Consider the following 15,942-nt stretch of genomic DNA (forward strand, 5'->3'; position numbering starts at 1 on the left):
ATAAGGTGATGCATCATCCAGTTGTAGCAAATCATCTGGTAAAAGAATATCAGCAGATGGAAGAGTTTTATCAAATACACAGTTCTTTTTCCATTTAGGTAGTTCTCTTCTTTGTTTCTTTGCTACTGGTCCTTTATTTCCATCATTATCAGTTTCAATTTCTTCTTCCACTTCAATTTCCTCCTCTACTTCAATATGGCCCGCCGGTTCATGTTGTTCTTCGGGGTCATCACAAATATCCTCAATATCACTGTCTTGATCACTAGAAAGCGAGCTTCACCTTTATCAGAAACTATCCGCTTCTAGAATAACCAGTTACTTTCCGATGTCCGTCCATTATCTGTAAAAGAAGAAAATATTGATTTTTAGTATTTTTATGATTGAATAAATGAAAAGATATAATTCCAAAAATGCTGATATAAATAAGCTTAGTTAACGATATCAAATGGCACAATTTTTATATATGTATATATATATTTATATATATATATATATATATACACATATATATAAAGAGTGAGAGACAAAGAGAATTAGAACAAAAACATGCAATACTTTTTTAGGAATGTTCTGAGATTATCAATCAGATGCTTCTTAGGAACATCCGTGTGTATTTGAAGACGTTGTTCCCCTCTGCAGCAGATGGCAGATTCTGCCAATACAGTTCTAAGCAAGGACCATAAAGCCAAAGTGCACTAAACATACCACTGATCAAGGATTCTGATGGAATGAAAGCCATTCCTTTAGCAAAACTTCAAAAAGCCACAAAAACCAGTAATCGTCAATGTTCCTCAAATGGAACATAATTTTTTCTTGTAATTTTATATATAGAATTAGGGAAAATGCTTTTTAGAATATGGCAGATTAAAGGAAATCATGTAAGCTAATAAATGATAATAGAAAATAATAATCATCTTTCTCACATTTAGGAAAAGTGCACATTTTCAGAACTGGAAAAAACGCTATTTTTACATTTTTTAAAAATTCATAAGAATTACATTTCAAAAAATAGGCTGATTATTTCTTTTTCCACAAGAGAGAATATATCTTGATGAACAAATAGGATATAACATGATCAGAAAATATATTCATCTAGTTGTAATATGCAGTCCAGAATTTTATGTTCCATTTAAGGAACATTGGCATGAAATAGGTTAAAAAGGGATCTACCAGGTCAGACAGTCCAGGTCGTCAACGTTAGGAAAATCCGGGAACGTTAAATGAACGAGGAAGGACTGAAACAGAATTTTACCATTGTGTGTTGTTTTGCATGTAGGTGCAATACGAACATATGCATATAACGTGTGTGTATATACTGTATATATATATATATATATATATATATATATATATATATATATATATATATATATATATATATATATATATATATATATATATATATATATATTATCAGGATATATCCCCCTTCCTGTAGAGGCCCGTGCATCATTTATTTTGCAATGTCGTCTGATATTCATTTGGGCAGCCGGGCCGGGAAAAGTGGCGGGCCACGGAGAAACAAGCATAGTTTGAACTAGATCAGGGCTGTTAGTAGCAGTGTATAGCATTGTAGGGAACATCCCCCCGCCATCGCCGGATCCTGGGAAACAATAGGCTCCCGCTCTCAACCCCCTTTTCACCCCCATCACGTGATGTGGGAGCATTTAGGTATGGGGAAGGTCAAATAGGCATATTGAGGCTAGGGGCCAGGTAGGATTTTAATCTGTAAGCACTTAGTCTTAGGAACGTTTTTCCTCTGCTTTTTTGCTGGCGTATGGCTCCTTGCAGGTACGGTAGGCCCAAAGTTCGAAATTCAAGACACCGTGTTTTGGAAGGAGAGTCTCCTGTAACCTCGTCAGGAACGCACGTGGTGCATCCTCTTCTGCTCCGCTGGTTGAACTACCTTCGACGGACAGTCAAGACGATGGTTTGGCGCCCTCAATGGTCATACAAGGTTTGTACGTTGCAAGTAGTCAATAGCCAGCCCTTTTCCTTCCACTTAAACAACCCCTTAAATTTCCCATTTCTTTAACCTTTACCTCCTTCCTCCACAAAGCAATCTTCCCTCGTAAGAGTCCTGCCCAGCCTCCCATATCTCGCCATTAATGTGCCTTGAATTTCAGTAGAGATCCCGTGATGATTATCCATTTATCCCTCTCCCCGTGCAACTTAAGGGCAAATTTAGGCTAAGCAATACCAGTGTTAAAGTTACTCTTTGTGTGAGTGCGATCACGTGTTCATTGTTAAAAGCCCACACAGTTATGATTCCCATGTTGTGCCTACGTGATTTCATCATAATTATCTGCTGGGCTACGTAGTGGTTAATATTTAACATGTGAAAGGTGTAACATTTATAAGGGAATTCGATTTCATTCTGTGTACCGTCATTCCTAATCTAGAACGTCTCTTTCAGGAGAGGCAAGCTGCTCTTCGCATTCTGTGCCCGATAGTTCTGACTGCCTTTCGAGCCCGAATTATTCCTGGCCGTAGTTGGGTCCTTGACGTTCCATTGTGGCTTCGCCAAAATTTTATATGAATTATTTTCCCCATCCTGGAATTCAATCTGTTGCAGCATCTAACTGAGACTATTCAGTGTAATCGGGGCATGACTATGCCATTTTTATTGTAACTGGAATAATTGTATTGCACATTGGCCCCCCTTATTAATCAGCGTGCTTGTTGCCAATCCCTGCATTATTGTTCTACGTATCCAATCAATGAGTCTGCCCCTCAGCTACCACTTTTGTTTGTCTTCTTGCTTCATTGTTACATTTCTGTAAATAAACCCCTGTAAATTGTAAAAGAATCCTAATTCCAATGGTGACCTTCCTTCTTTAATTGTAAATCCAGGGAAATCTAAGGTAAGTTTCAAATAACTGTTCCTTTTGTTCATAATCTGGGCACAATTGGTCCCTTTGCAGTCACCAGCTTTAAAATTGTTCAGTTTTTCCCCAACCAAGACCCCCAGTTTATGACAATATATATATATATATATATATATATATATATATATATATATATATATATATATATATATATATATATATATATATATATATATATATATATATATATATATATATATATATATATATATATATATATATTTAGCACAGGAGACAGGTAGTTGCTAAAACTATATCAAGATCCGAAGAGGGAGAGGGACAGGCATGTTGATATCATGACTTTATTAATGTTGCCGACGTTTCTAGACCACAAGTCCCATTTTCAAGGCTAAAAAGACAAATAAATTTACAGTCATTAAAATGACTCAGACAAGAACGAAAATTAAAAATTACAATTGTTATAAAATTATTAAAACAGATAAACAAGTATTGAAATACAGAACAGAAGGAACACCTACTGTATATTTCAAGTAGAAAAACAGTCGAGTGAAACTCCAAGTTGCCCTTCGTTGTCACTCGACTGTCTTTCTTCTTGAAATATAGGTGTGCTTCTGTTCGGTATTTCAACGCTTGTTTATCTATTTTAATAATTTTATAACAATGTAATTTTTAATTTTCGTTCTTGTCTGGGTCATTTTAATGACTGTAAACTTGTTTGTCTTTTTAGCCTTGAAAATGGGACTTGTGGTGCAGAAACCAGCAACTTTAATAAAGTCATGATATCAACATGCATGTCCCTCTATATATATATATATATATATATATATATATATATATATATATATATATATATATATATATATATATATATATATATATATATATATATATACATACATACATACATACATACATACATACATACATACATACATGTGTGTGTGTATGTAGTAAAGAAGTATGCGTGGATTACCATCATCATAATATAAGACTTCGTTAATAATATTTCCTTTCAAAGATATCCGTCAAACAGATCTTCCCATTTAACAGGCAGCTAAGTCCACAGCTCTGTTTACCTTACCTGATGTCGACGCGTTGGTTATAAAGATAATCTAAATCGCACCGTGGAAGTCGATTACCTATCTCACCAGCGATGTTGTAAATTGTTGGCTATTAATGCATGACATCCGGGAAGGTAAGCGAGGTATTAATTCTCTCTCTCTCTCTCTCTCTCTCTCTCTCTCTCTCTCTCTCTCTCTCTCTCTCTTCTACGTCCGTGGGAGCTCTCGTTCATTCACAGAAACAATCCATAGACAATACTAAGTTCATCAAGTATTCTTCTGATGAAACTGAAAGACTGTCTAAAAACTTGCATTTGTTTTATTATTATTATTATTATTATTATTATTATTATTATTATTATTATTATTATTATTATTAAATACCAGAAATCAAAGCAAAGGGAACAAAATATGTTCCAAAAATATATTCGAATTTCAATCATTTTTGCCATCAAAAATTACTCATTCAAAGTTCTTATTTTTTAGCTGAATCTAAGTCTAGTTTTCCTTCTCTCTTTTTTTTCGAGAGAGAGAAACACTCGGTAGTTTGTTTACTGTACTTTTGACCATTAAGAAGTAGTAAAGAGAAAGAGAGAAAGAATTCAGTGGAATAAGTAAATAGAGTAAGAAACTCCGGAGCAGTTGAAATCTGCCTAAATTCGGCATCTATTCTTGGAAAGCCAATGTAAACTGCTCCAAGTTGTGGATAAACACAAATCAATTTGATGTACAGACATTCGGGTGCGGAAATCGTCTGTTTCTCTTGGTTTCGCTTTTGCAAAACTAAATGTGTAGAACCTTTACCTCGTTTCTTTTGATAACTTACAAAAGAATCATATTTATATCAGAGACTTTCAGTAACTATTCTGTAAGAAGATCTACCAATAATATTCAAAATGAAGGCAGATAATCAAATACAGAAATATACATACATACATACATGTATGTATGTATATTTGTATGTATGTTTGTATTACATACATATGTATGTATACATACATAAATACATCTGTCTATCTGTCTAGCTATATATGTATATATATAAATGTATGTATATGTATATATATATATATATATATATATATATATATATATATATATATATATATATATATATATATATATATATATATATATAAAACCGTGTGTGTACATGCAGTTACTTTTTATTCATCCTCTAATCTTTTGCGAATGCTCTCCTTTGATTCAGAATTCTCATGCTCTTTATTCAAAAGAAAAATCAATATTCTGCTGAATGTCAAGAGAAGTTCTTTCGAGCACATTCCGGACTCAACGATGTTGTTGAACATTTTTTCCTCTCTGCTTCATTTCACTATTTCCAGGGATAAAAATCATTATAGGCTTCTCGTATCTGGCAACGAACTCATTGAAAGGAGAGAGAGAGAGAGAGAGAGAGAGAGAGAGAGAGAGAGAGAGAGAGAGAGAGAGAGAGAAGGGGGGGAGGGACAATAATCTGATCGTACCTAACGCGTCATCGGGAAACATTCTTAACGGGAACAAAATCGAAGACTGCTCGTATACATCTCTCTACTTTTTGTTTGTTTTTGGCAAACGAGTAATCAATAAAAAACAGGGGGGTATCAATAAAGGTATTTAGCTCCAAATAGAAAGTTTAACTGCATGTGCTCTACCTAACTTTCTGTACTGTACTTGGTTGATAAAAATTAAATTAACAAATTGGTAAGAAACAGATACACACGTATGAAAATCAAGCGTAAGTCAATCCAAACATGCTGCACACAAATCTGAAGCGGTCAACGACACTAACTAAAACTAATAGGTGTAAGAACAGCCTTATCGAATTATAAGACACAAATCACACAAAAATAGATTAACAAGTCACGTGTTCCATCCAAATTCAACAAGTCACGTGTTCCATCCAAATTCAACTAGGAAGTATAAATAATAAACAAAGGGCAGCTTTACAGCAATTCGTTACGCAAAATAGTTTTATTTCATCGGAAATGGTGCTATGTTAAGGACACCAGGTTTTTATAAATGCAGTGTCAATGGTGTCAATAAAAATTTCTGGAATGTAAGTATATATTTTGCTAGTTTCTTGTCCCCTTTAATCTAATCACTGGTAATGCTGCTGCTGTCAGTAATAAAATGAAAATAATGACAATAATAGCAAAAAGACAATGTAACAGGAAGTTCATATACATATTTTCATGTTTTATCTATTTCATATTCACCTCTTTTATAACTCAGTAACTCAATCTTCGCTAACTGAGACAGCTAGTGGACATTTCGAAATAACCACCACACAAAAAGAATTTTTTTTTTTTTTTTTTTTTTTTTTTAGAATGATGGAATTTTTATCAATCTTCGCCTGCATGGAGACTGAAATAGCTGTCAGCAAAGTTCCGAGTAATAATATTTATAAAATTCCCATCGTAACAGAAAATATCATAGTAATGAATATCATCAATAAAGCAATTTTTCGTTTCCTAGTTCCTCTTAACAAAAATATATGTTTGGTACAATATATTATCAAAATTCAATTTCTACAATTACTTGAACTGGGCGAAACATACCTATTATTGTTTAGGTAGAAAACAGAAAAGTACTAAAAATTCCTCACTATTCTGGAGCCTTCGGAATAAATTCATCCGAGCTGAGCCCTTTATCGAGCATTTTCCTGACAAAAAAAAAAAAAAAAATTTAACCGACGAATCGAGTTATTGGTCAGCTTTAGTTGGGAATACTATGCCGAAAAGTGGCCAGCAACCGACTACGAATAACAGATATGATTGTCTATTGATCTTTTCAGTCTGCAACCACAGTACACAAGGCCTCAGTGTATGAATATTCAAGTACTATAATTGAAAGTAAATTTTAAAAAACACAAAAGGCCAAATTGTTAACATGTGATGCCACATGAGTATTGAATAAACACTGGTTTTTAGTCACAATCCTTTAGAAGTTCCTACTTTCATTGTTCTATTCTCTTATTTCTTTATATTATCTGTACGCTCTCTTCCGTACTTACTAACCTATTATATAATCCCCAAAATAATGGAAAACAAGAGCGTGAGGACGCCGTTCTTTATATGTATGTTCTGGGAATTCTTGGTATGTACATTTTTGTACTTTTCCCTCTTTCTTTTATTGCACTGGGCTTGCTTTGTGCATCTCACTCTTGGTGCAAAAGTGAAAGAAATAAAAAAAGTAATGTTATTTACCTTAACAAGCGACTTCATGATGGGCGAGTCCATCAGCCCCTTCAGGAAGAGAAGGTCTGTGTGATGGGCGTCGGCCGTTCCGTTTAGCTCCCCCATCCTCTCCACCACGTGCTCGTACGCGGCTGTAAACAAGCAAATACGTAAATTATGTTAACATAAACAAAGAGCTCAGTCGACAACAAAATGCCTCGACATAATGTACAAAAAGAAAACTAATAAATAAAACAGTAATAATAAATGTTTAAAATCACAGAACATCGGAAGTATGTACAACTTCAGGTATTTATTTTTTTATTATTTCTTGAAAAAACCAAAGGCTTTTAGAAATTATATACATTTCTCTCTCTCTCTCTCTCTCTCTCTCTCTCTCTCTCTCTCTCTCTCTCTCTCTCTCTACACACACACACACACACACACCAACATACTATAGATAAGAGAATTCTGACATGCAAAAACAAATAATGCCACATGCTTGTAAACAACAGTGACAAATAAAGAAAAATCCACGGAGTTGTTCTCTCTCTCTGTAAGGGAATTCTATGCCAAAGGTGTGGCCCTTATCAATGTGTGTATAATATAAGAACAAAACTACTAATATCTCATATAAATGCCGAAATCTCTCTCTCTCTCTCTCTCTCTCTCTCTCTCTCTCTCTCTCTCTCTCTCTCTCTCTCTCTCTCATACACACACACACACACACACAACAACTATAGATAAGAGAATTCTGACATGCAAAACAAATAATGCCACATGCTTGTAAACAACAGTGACAAATAAAAGAAAAATCCACGGAGTTGTTCTCTCTCTCTGTAAGGAATTCTATGCCAAAGGTGTGGCCCCTTATCAATGTGTGTATAATATAAGAACAAAACTACTAATATGTCATATAAATACCGAAATCTCTCTCTTTCTCTCTCTCTCTCTCTCTCTCTCTCTCTCTCTCTCTCTCTCTCTCTCTCTCTCTCTGACTGCTTTCCCTTTAATCAAAAGAAGGAATGCTCTTTGTGGAATAGTAAGCAGGAAATTGGCAACATTTTTTCCGAAAAAGACATTTCATTTTGAAAAATGAACTGACCTTTGCAAACACGTGAAAATGACAATAAACTGTGCTGAAACATCGCCCAGAAATCCCTTTGGCATTCCAACTTCGTCGCCAAAGTCGGAATATCAGGTTTTCTGTTCATTCAGACCTGTATTTTTAGAGCTCCTTATTCCCAACTCGTGTTAAGTGACACGTGGAATGAACCACGCAAATGCTAAGCCTATTACAATAATAAGACATAGATGAGGGTCGTCAGAAGGTCTTCAGAGCCTTCAGAAATAAGAATTTTCAAAGCGTCATTGCTCACCTTTAGGACTAGGAAGTAGGCCTACAGTGATTTATGGATTCGGAACTTGAGTTATTTGAATTTTTATTGCGATTCCTTTGAAATGAAAATACGGACTGTGTAGTTTTTCATACTTGATTTCTAAAAACCAGCGTTCTCTTCAAACATTCCATTTAACAGACAATATGAAATAAAAGTCGTAAAGTAAACAGCAGGAAAATTACAAAACCCAAACCTGGGAATAACGTTCGTTCAATAGAGGTAAAGTAATAAAAAAAAATATGTGGGACTTATCATAAAGTCAAACTGACTTTCACTCACATAAAATTTCACCAGATTCCAAGAGAGGCCTGAATTCACGGACAGGTTATAAAGAAGAGGAAATTGACCAATTAAGACGTCGGTTTTGTGGTGAAAACCAACCACACAAGAAGATGATAAACGACTCCTGATAGAAAGGAGAGCATGCGAAGCCACGCCCAACTTACCATCATAAACATTTCTCTCATGGAAATCATTAGAAAATCTGTTTTTGGAAAGCTTCATTGCACTGAAACATTCCTAGCAATGATTTCTTCGACATATCTGAAAATTTGACCATACCTGTGGCATTCTTCGCCTTTTCGGCAATCTTTGTACTATAAATAAATATACTGCGTAAAACTTTGAAATCATTGTTTGTTGAAGAGGACCAAGATTTCAAAAGATTTCGGTATTCAGCTCCCTGTTGAAGGTCTGTTATGATCTAATTCAAGAATTTAACACACTTTCACAGAACCCTTTACATAAACGACAGTAAATTCATGACAATAATGATTATGATAAATTAAAACTGAATAATAATAATAATAATTTCTGAAGAAATTCTGATAACTCTCCACATATGTTGTGGGATGCTAAAAGAATACTTCAACCAACGTACATTTGCTTTTTAACACAGGTAATTATACAATTTATCCCAAAAGTTGTACTCATGGACACCAATCAAAATAACAGAAATTAATAGTTATAACAATGCGGTAGTGGACAGTAATGTAATGAAAATATTCTTTTTCCCTTATGAAGTCCTGAATGATACTGAGATGGCGGTTATGCGTCCATGCAAACTACAAATTCCTCATTTATGTTTAGACGGGGATAATGGTTCTTCAGGTTCGTTCTACCATGTCATTTTAGTTGTACCTGTTTAACCAAACCATTCAGTCATTGCTTTTGCTCATGCCGTTCGTTACAGGGATTTGTACTCAAATGAGAGGGGAAAATTAAAACAAGACAACATTGAAGAAATTGGACAGCTGGGTGGAAGAGACCAAATGGAACAGCATCAAAGAACAAAAATGCAGCTAAGGGCGAAAGGATGCTGCAAAGAACTTCATGCTGCTTTTGTCTTTAAAGTTCATTTTCTAATGTGTCTTACTGAGAGAGATAGATAGAGAGAGAGAGAGAGAGAGAGAGAGACAAGATAGGCATTGTTATTCCTAAAGAAATCACCCCCTTCAAATATTTGTCTACAAAAAGAGAAACGATTTTCAAGTAAATGATCAAAAACTACACTTGAACGTTGCCTTAGATCACACAGGCTACTGAATAATGCAAACGAACGCGGCTATCCGATTACCAGAAATAACCATAATTACGATTAACAGATTAACTTGGTGCCCTGCCCCAAAGAGCATCTTTGTCTAAACTTCTGGACAGGACAGATTTGCTGTCTTTGCTTGGGAGTGAAAATCGAGCAGAATATATTACCGGTAATACTCGAACAGTGAAAAAAGGCTAATATAAACCTCCCTGAAATTACCGCAGGGTATAAAAAAAAACTATTACAGGTGGTTTTTAAATGGAGAAACCTTATAGTCAAAACTCATAACGTACTTCAGTTTCCTAAAGAAAATTAAACAAGAAAATTAATATATTTTTCCCGTTCAAGTTTACATATTCATTTTGGAGAGCAAAAAAAATTAACGAACCCCATATATACAGACAAGTTTCGAATTCTAGGACAGAAGAGAAGAGGGGGATTAAAACTGTTGACAGAAGAGATCACAGTTCGTGCGCGGTGTATTCTGGAGAGTGAACTCGTGCTTAAGCCCTAGTGGGCGACGGAGAGGAGTTCTAACCTTTCAAATATTTTCGAAAGCTATGTTCACAGTATTCATACCAATTTGTCTATCAGTCAAGAACTAGCGTCCAAGATAATTAAGAAAAATGAAAGTGAAAGTTGAACACGCTGTAATATGATACATTGCTGACAAATATATTAAGTTACAGATTTTCCTGTGTGCTTAAGTACCTCCTCCGCAGTGAAGCGAGTGGTATGAGGGGGTTGTCTTGTGTTCGGTCAGGTTATGTTAAACCTATCCTCGGCAGCCTGAAAAGTACAGGTATGAGTTCCAGGTTGCTAATTCCTTGGGGATATAGTTTCAGTACAACACTGATCATTACATCTCCGGGTGGGACGATTTTCCCACTTTGACGTCAATGAACAGATTGTGACACATCGATGCAATGATGAAGAAACAGCGTAATATTATTGGTCCCTAATTATGAGATTTTGTATATGTGAAAATGTACAACATGGTATCTCTCTCTCTCTCTCTCTCTCTCTCTCTCTCTCTCTCTCTCTCTCTCTCTACTTAATTTTCAGTGTGGAATTCGTATTTTATTCCATTTAAGTAGCAACACTACGCATTTTTAATAGTACTACAAGCCTATGAAAATTCCTTTGGTTCTCTTCAATTGAAACGATAATATAAAGAATAAATATAGACAAATATGCTAAGGCTAAATAAGTCATGAACAAAATTTATAAGCACAATCTCTCCACGATCTGCGGGTTCACATTTCTGCACTTACCAAAGAAATGACCACGCATCTATTCTTACTTCACCTAATATGAATTCCGTTTTTTTTTCCGACGATACAGTATCTGTCTATCTATCTATCTATCAATCTATCATAAATATAGTCTAAAAGGTGATGAAGACTAAAATCAAACAAAAATATGAAGTCCTTTGTGCCTTCGTGATTCAGCAGAAACGCGAGGTTAGCAAAAAAGAAATAAAAATGTTACATTACTCAAAGTACGTCAAAAATACGCAAACTCTCAATACAGGGATAAACATTATGTATGCCGGAAAGAGAGAGAGAGAGAGAATGCCTAGAAACGTACGACATGGTGTTTGTCTCCTTAGAACCAACGTAGTGAGAGAAAGATTGCATGAATGAGTCAAAGTCTTTTATGAAAAGGAAGGAACACTATCTGATTTCAAATAAAAATTCTTTACGCGGGGTGACCACGCAGTGGGTGCAACAGTTGCATATAGCATTGCTAGAGATCCGCTACCTACGTAAACTGGTTTTGGGCCGTAAATTTGAATACCGTTTCTCATATTTCTCTGGGTTTTATCCTACTAAAGAAAATGGGAAAGGACATGTCAATCCAGACATTTGACAAGAATATATTCCTTTAGTCTGCGTGTGCTAAATAGGTTTCTGATCGCTTTATGCTCACATTGCAAAGAGTTGACATTTATTATTTAAAATTTTAGCATAAAGTAATGTATAATTTTCGAAATATTCAAAATTAAAGGAAGGAATTCATACCACTCATACTAAATCCCACAGAGATGCAAACGCATGTAGAGTTTTGCGTAGATAATTACCTGTTCATATAAGCGGTGGCTAGCGTTGTTGAATAAAAATAAAAATTTAAAAAACAGAAAAAAAAAAATCATTCACATAGACCCCAACACATATTCATACGTACGCATGCCAGTCTGAACAAATACATATATATAGCCCCATAACCTTTTCTTGACTCCACTTGGGGTCGGTATCCATTCATAACTGGGTTGACTGGTGGCCGGGATCGAAACAATGGACCTTATGAATATGACCCCAGAGAGAGAGAGAGAAAGAGAGGTTTACAAAACTGCACAGCACAATATATCGAGTAATTTTAGCCTATAATAATATCCCTTTAAAGGAGCGTTTTAATACTTATATTTCAACTATTAAAAATAGTAGACACTTAGAAAGAATAACTAAATATCAACGACTGACATCTAACAATGTGTATAATAAAAATGATACTCGTAAAAAATTCAGCGTCACTCGTAAATGTCCAGAGCAATATTGGAGGATAAATACAAAGGAAACTGCGATATTAAGTAAAAAAAGGAATGACCTAATACATGGGAAAGCTCTACACCAGTCACTTTAAATGTAATAATTGATTAGCAAAAGAATTAACTGAAACCATACAAACAATAAACAAGCCAGTTGTATCCGCCCTCAAGCACCCCCATTCTCTCTCTCTCTCTCTCTCTCTCTCTCTCTCTCTCTCTCTCTCTCTCTCTCTCTCTCTCTTTGGTATGAGTTTTTTCCATCCTCTACGAGTGAAAAAAACTGTTACCAAGAGAGAGAAGATTAAATCCTGGTGTAAACGAAGTATTTTTCCAAAGACAAGGAAAAGGCGGGCGTGGAGTAGGTCAAAATCTTGTTTATCGTTTTGTCAAGCGTGCCACTTTATGGAGAGAGAGAGAGAGAGAGAGAGAGAAATTCTCCAAAGCGGCCTCTATCAGCTACCCCTAAAATTAATGTTGCAAGACCAGGTAGGGAAAGGTGAATTACGGTTAAACGGTAGATAATATTAGTAAATTATGATGCTATCTCAAGGCTAAGAGTAAGAAACATAAAATCTTAATGTAAATATAAGAAAAATTTGAAACAGTTACTTTTATTTTAGAGGAATTTCTGGTAATTAGCATATTTTATTTGTTTCATGAGTCGAGTTGATTTAAAACAAACACAAGCTAAATAAATCGAAATTAAAACTGAATAGCAACAAAAACTTCGACTTTTCCTTGCATGGGCAAAGGCCCCGAAAACTGGGCTAAGTTTTTCCCAGGCTGTGGGACAGGTAAAGAACGAGGTCGTCTGTCGAGCACTCCCAAAACTGATACTTATATTTTTATTTGAGGAATGAAATTGAAGTCCATAATTGTTTTTATAGTATCTCCTGATGAAAACAAGCTTCGTTCATCAATTCATCAACGAATATACAGGCTCAAGGGTGCAAACCTCTGTAAATAATGAACCGTTTTTAAACTCTCATTAAATGAAGCCTTGAAGAAAATGTTTATATTGAATGGTTTATCACTGGAATAAAATAAGGATGAACGATAACATGATTCGTTTGGTTTCATTTCAGGCATCAAACTTAAGCAGACACCCGGATCATCTGAAATCTCAACTTTAGGAAGAAGGGCAACTTCATGTGAGTAATTTTGAGACATGGTAAAATTTGTCCATACAATGGTTATGTTTATTATGGAGAAAATAGGATATTGCAGACTTTTCATCAGTTACGATATTGTAGCTATAGGCAGAAATGGCTTGGGGCTTGCAACCATAGGAGGACCATTCCAGATGTCATATGGTGATCTGTACAGAAATCTGCTAATAAAATTCAGTTACGGCATCTAGCAGTCTGCACCGAAAGCGCTATTCTGACAGAATTGTGTAGTTTGAGCTGTCTGTTACGTATTATGGAGGTCGATGAAGCTCACAGACCTTGTACTTAAAAATATGCACAGGACGTACCATTCATAACTATAAGAAATATGCGAATTTAGTCAAGAATTGCATAGGAAATCCCATTTTAACTTAAAGCTATTGCGATTTCTTTTTTTTCACATATTGCCCAGTTAATATATCATTAACATATGTTCATTAACTTCCAGCCACGCGGAACAGTTTCGTCTGATCGATTTCGGACTGTAATTAAAAATAGCGCGGGTTTTTTAAGGTAATTAGCCACGATCCGGAACAGCTCCAGATTTAAATCGATTTCTTATGGCTCTACGACCGGTCTCCATTAAAAGCACGATAAAGAACTCTTTCTAAAGCCTAAGCGAATTATCTTTTCTTCAGGAAATACTGAACGCAAGACTCCATCGTGGCTGATTACCTTAAAAAACCCTTTGATCGGCCCCTTGTGAAATTTTGATTAATTTTAGTCCTGAAGTTTTAAAGCAGTTCTCATCTTTGTAATTTACGGACGCAAGAATCAGGAGGAAATTTCGAAGTCGAAGATTTAAGTTCACTATTGCGTAAAGAGACAAAATAAAGTACAACACAGTACCAAAATTTGATCAACGAAAATATAAAATAATAACATTCTCTCTCTCTCTCTCTCTCTCTCTCTCTCTCTCTCCAAAATCATCTCTGCAAATCAGTTTGCAAGAAAGATAAGTAACGACGACAGCACAATGGAATATGCAAAAATGATAACATTACAGGTAGCAGAGGTCGTTAACAATGGGTTGTACCGTAGTACCACCCTGCTCCAAACCCTCAGCAAGTCCTCCCATCACTGCCGACACTCGACTATTGTTTAGCGTATGACGGGAAAGTTCTTTAACATTTTACGAGCTTCTGTACAAAACGGTGATGAAAATATATCTGCGTTACGCGTTCCGGTGACCTAGATGAAATGCAGATGGTGTCGGTTGTTACTATTACTAACTATAAAAGGCAAGAATATTACTAACATTAATGACACCTGCACGACAGAATTCAAAGATTTTGTTGCAAGTTCATAAAAAACGTATGTTTTCAACATTGTCCTCAAAAAGTAGGTAGGCTATAATATGATACCAGCAGTAACGACAGAAAATCATCTTAATCATAAACTCTGACAACTCTAAATAAGTAAAAGTGCTACGAATTTGACAATAAACGTATCCCAAATAGTCTCCACCTGCTCTCTCTCTCTCTCTCTCTCTCTCTCTCTCTCTCTCTCTCTCTCTCTCTCTCTCTCTCTCTCTCAACGAAGCTCCCAACTTACTATGGATTCCAACTTAGAGGTCTTCGTTCCCATTTTGGTTTGTCATGCCTTTTGCTGTTAGCAATATCCATAAAAGCTCCCCAAATAAGAAGTAACGCATATAACAGTTCTTATGCAATCACTGTGCACTTTTGTCTGTGTCGTTATATACTTGCGCATGCATGCACTTGAACCATATATATATATGTATGTATGTATGTATGTATGTATGTATGTTTATGTATATGTATATATAATGTGTGCATATATATGTATACATATACAGAGAGAGAGAGAGAGTTTGCGAACCCGTCCTAAATAAGGGCTAAAAAACAAAGATAAATGCGCAAATTTATTGTTAGCCCGCCGGGAAAAGGAATATCACATTACGTGCCTGGCCTTTAAGTACCGTGTGATTATAAAGCAAAAAGGTCTGAAACCAGTAGGAAGGATTCCAGAACCTAGGAGTAATGGCGTCTATTCACTACACCTAACAAGCACTATACTCCCCAACATTTGTTGTCAAACTTGGCAACACATCAATCTACCGTTTTAATTACTGACTCACATCTGTTCTCGATTCCGGATTTCTATGGACGCATCTGCCATGATCGACGGGGGTGGGTCCTTGACACAACTGTTTATATTAAATCGTTCTTTTCCTTC

The 15,942-nt window shown here is 35.4% G+C and overlaps 2 protein-coding genes across 11 annotated transcripts in view; one reads left to right on the plus strand and one right to left on the minus strand.

The window, feature by feature from the left end:
- LOC136835035 (T-complex protein 1 subunit gamma-like) overlaps positions 1 to 15,942 on the plus strand; it is a 772,440-nt gene that overhangs the window by 534,837 nt on the left and 221,661 nt on the right. For both annotated transcript variants that reach the window (XM_067098148.1, XM_067098157.1), the window contains one exon: positions 13,660 to 13,725. The gene's annotated coding sequence lies outside the window, so the exon portion shown is untranslated. The remainder of the gene's footprint in view (positions 1 to 13,659; positions 13,726 to 15,942) is intronic.
- vari (MAGUK p55 subfamily member vari) overlaps positions 1 to 15,942 on the minus strand; it is a 197,224-nt gene that overhangs the window by 93,555 nt on the left and 87,727 nt on the right. For all 9 annotated transcript variants that reach the window (XM_067098035.1, XM_067098024.1, XM_067098009.1 and 6 more), the window contains one exon: positions 7,117 to 7,238. In XM_067098035.1, the coding sequence (XP_066954136.1) occupies positions 7,117 to 7,238 (122 nt within the window). The remainder of the gene's footprint in view (positions 1 to 7,116; positions 7,239 to 15,942) is intronic.

This window comes from Macrobrachium rosenbergii, chromosome 4 (assembly GCF_040412425.1).
Source record: "Macrobrachium rosenbergii isolate ZJJX-2024 chromosome 4, ASM4041242v1, whole genome shotgun sequence".
In the NCBI taxonomy this organism is placed as follows: Eukaryota; Metazoa; Arthropoda; class Malacostraca; order Decapoda; family Palaemonidae; genus Macrobrachium; species Macrobrachium rosenbergii.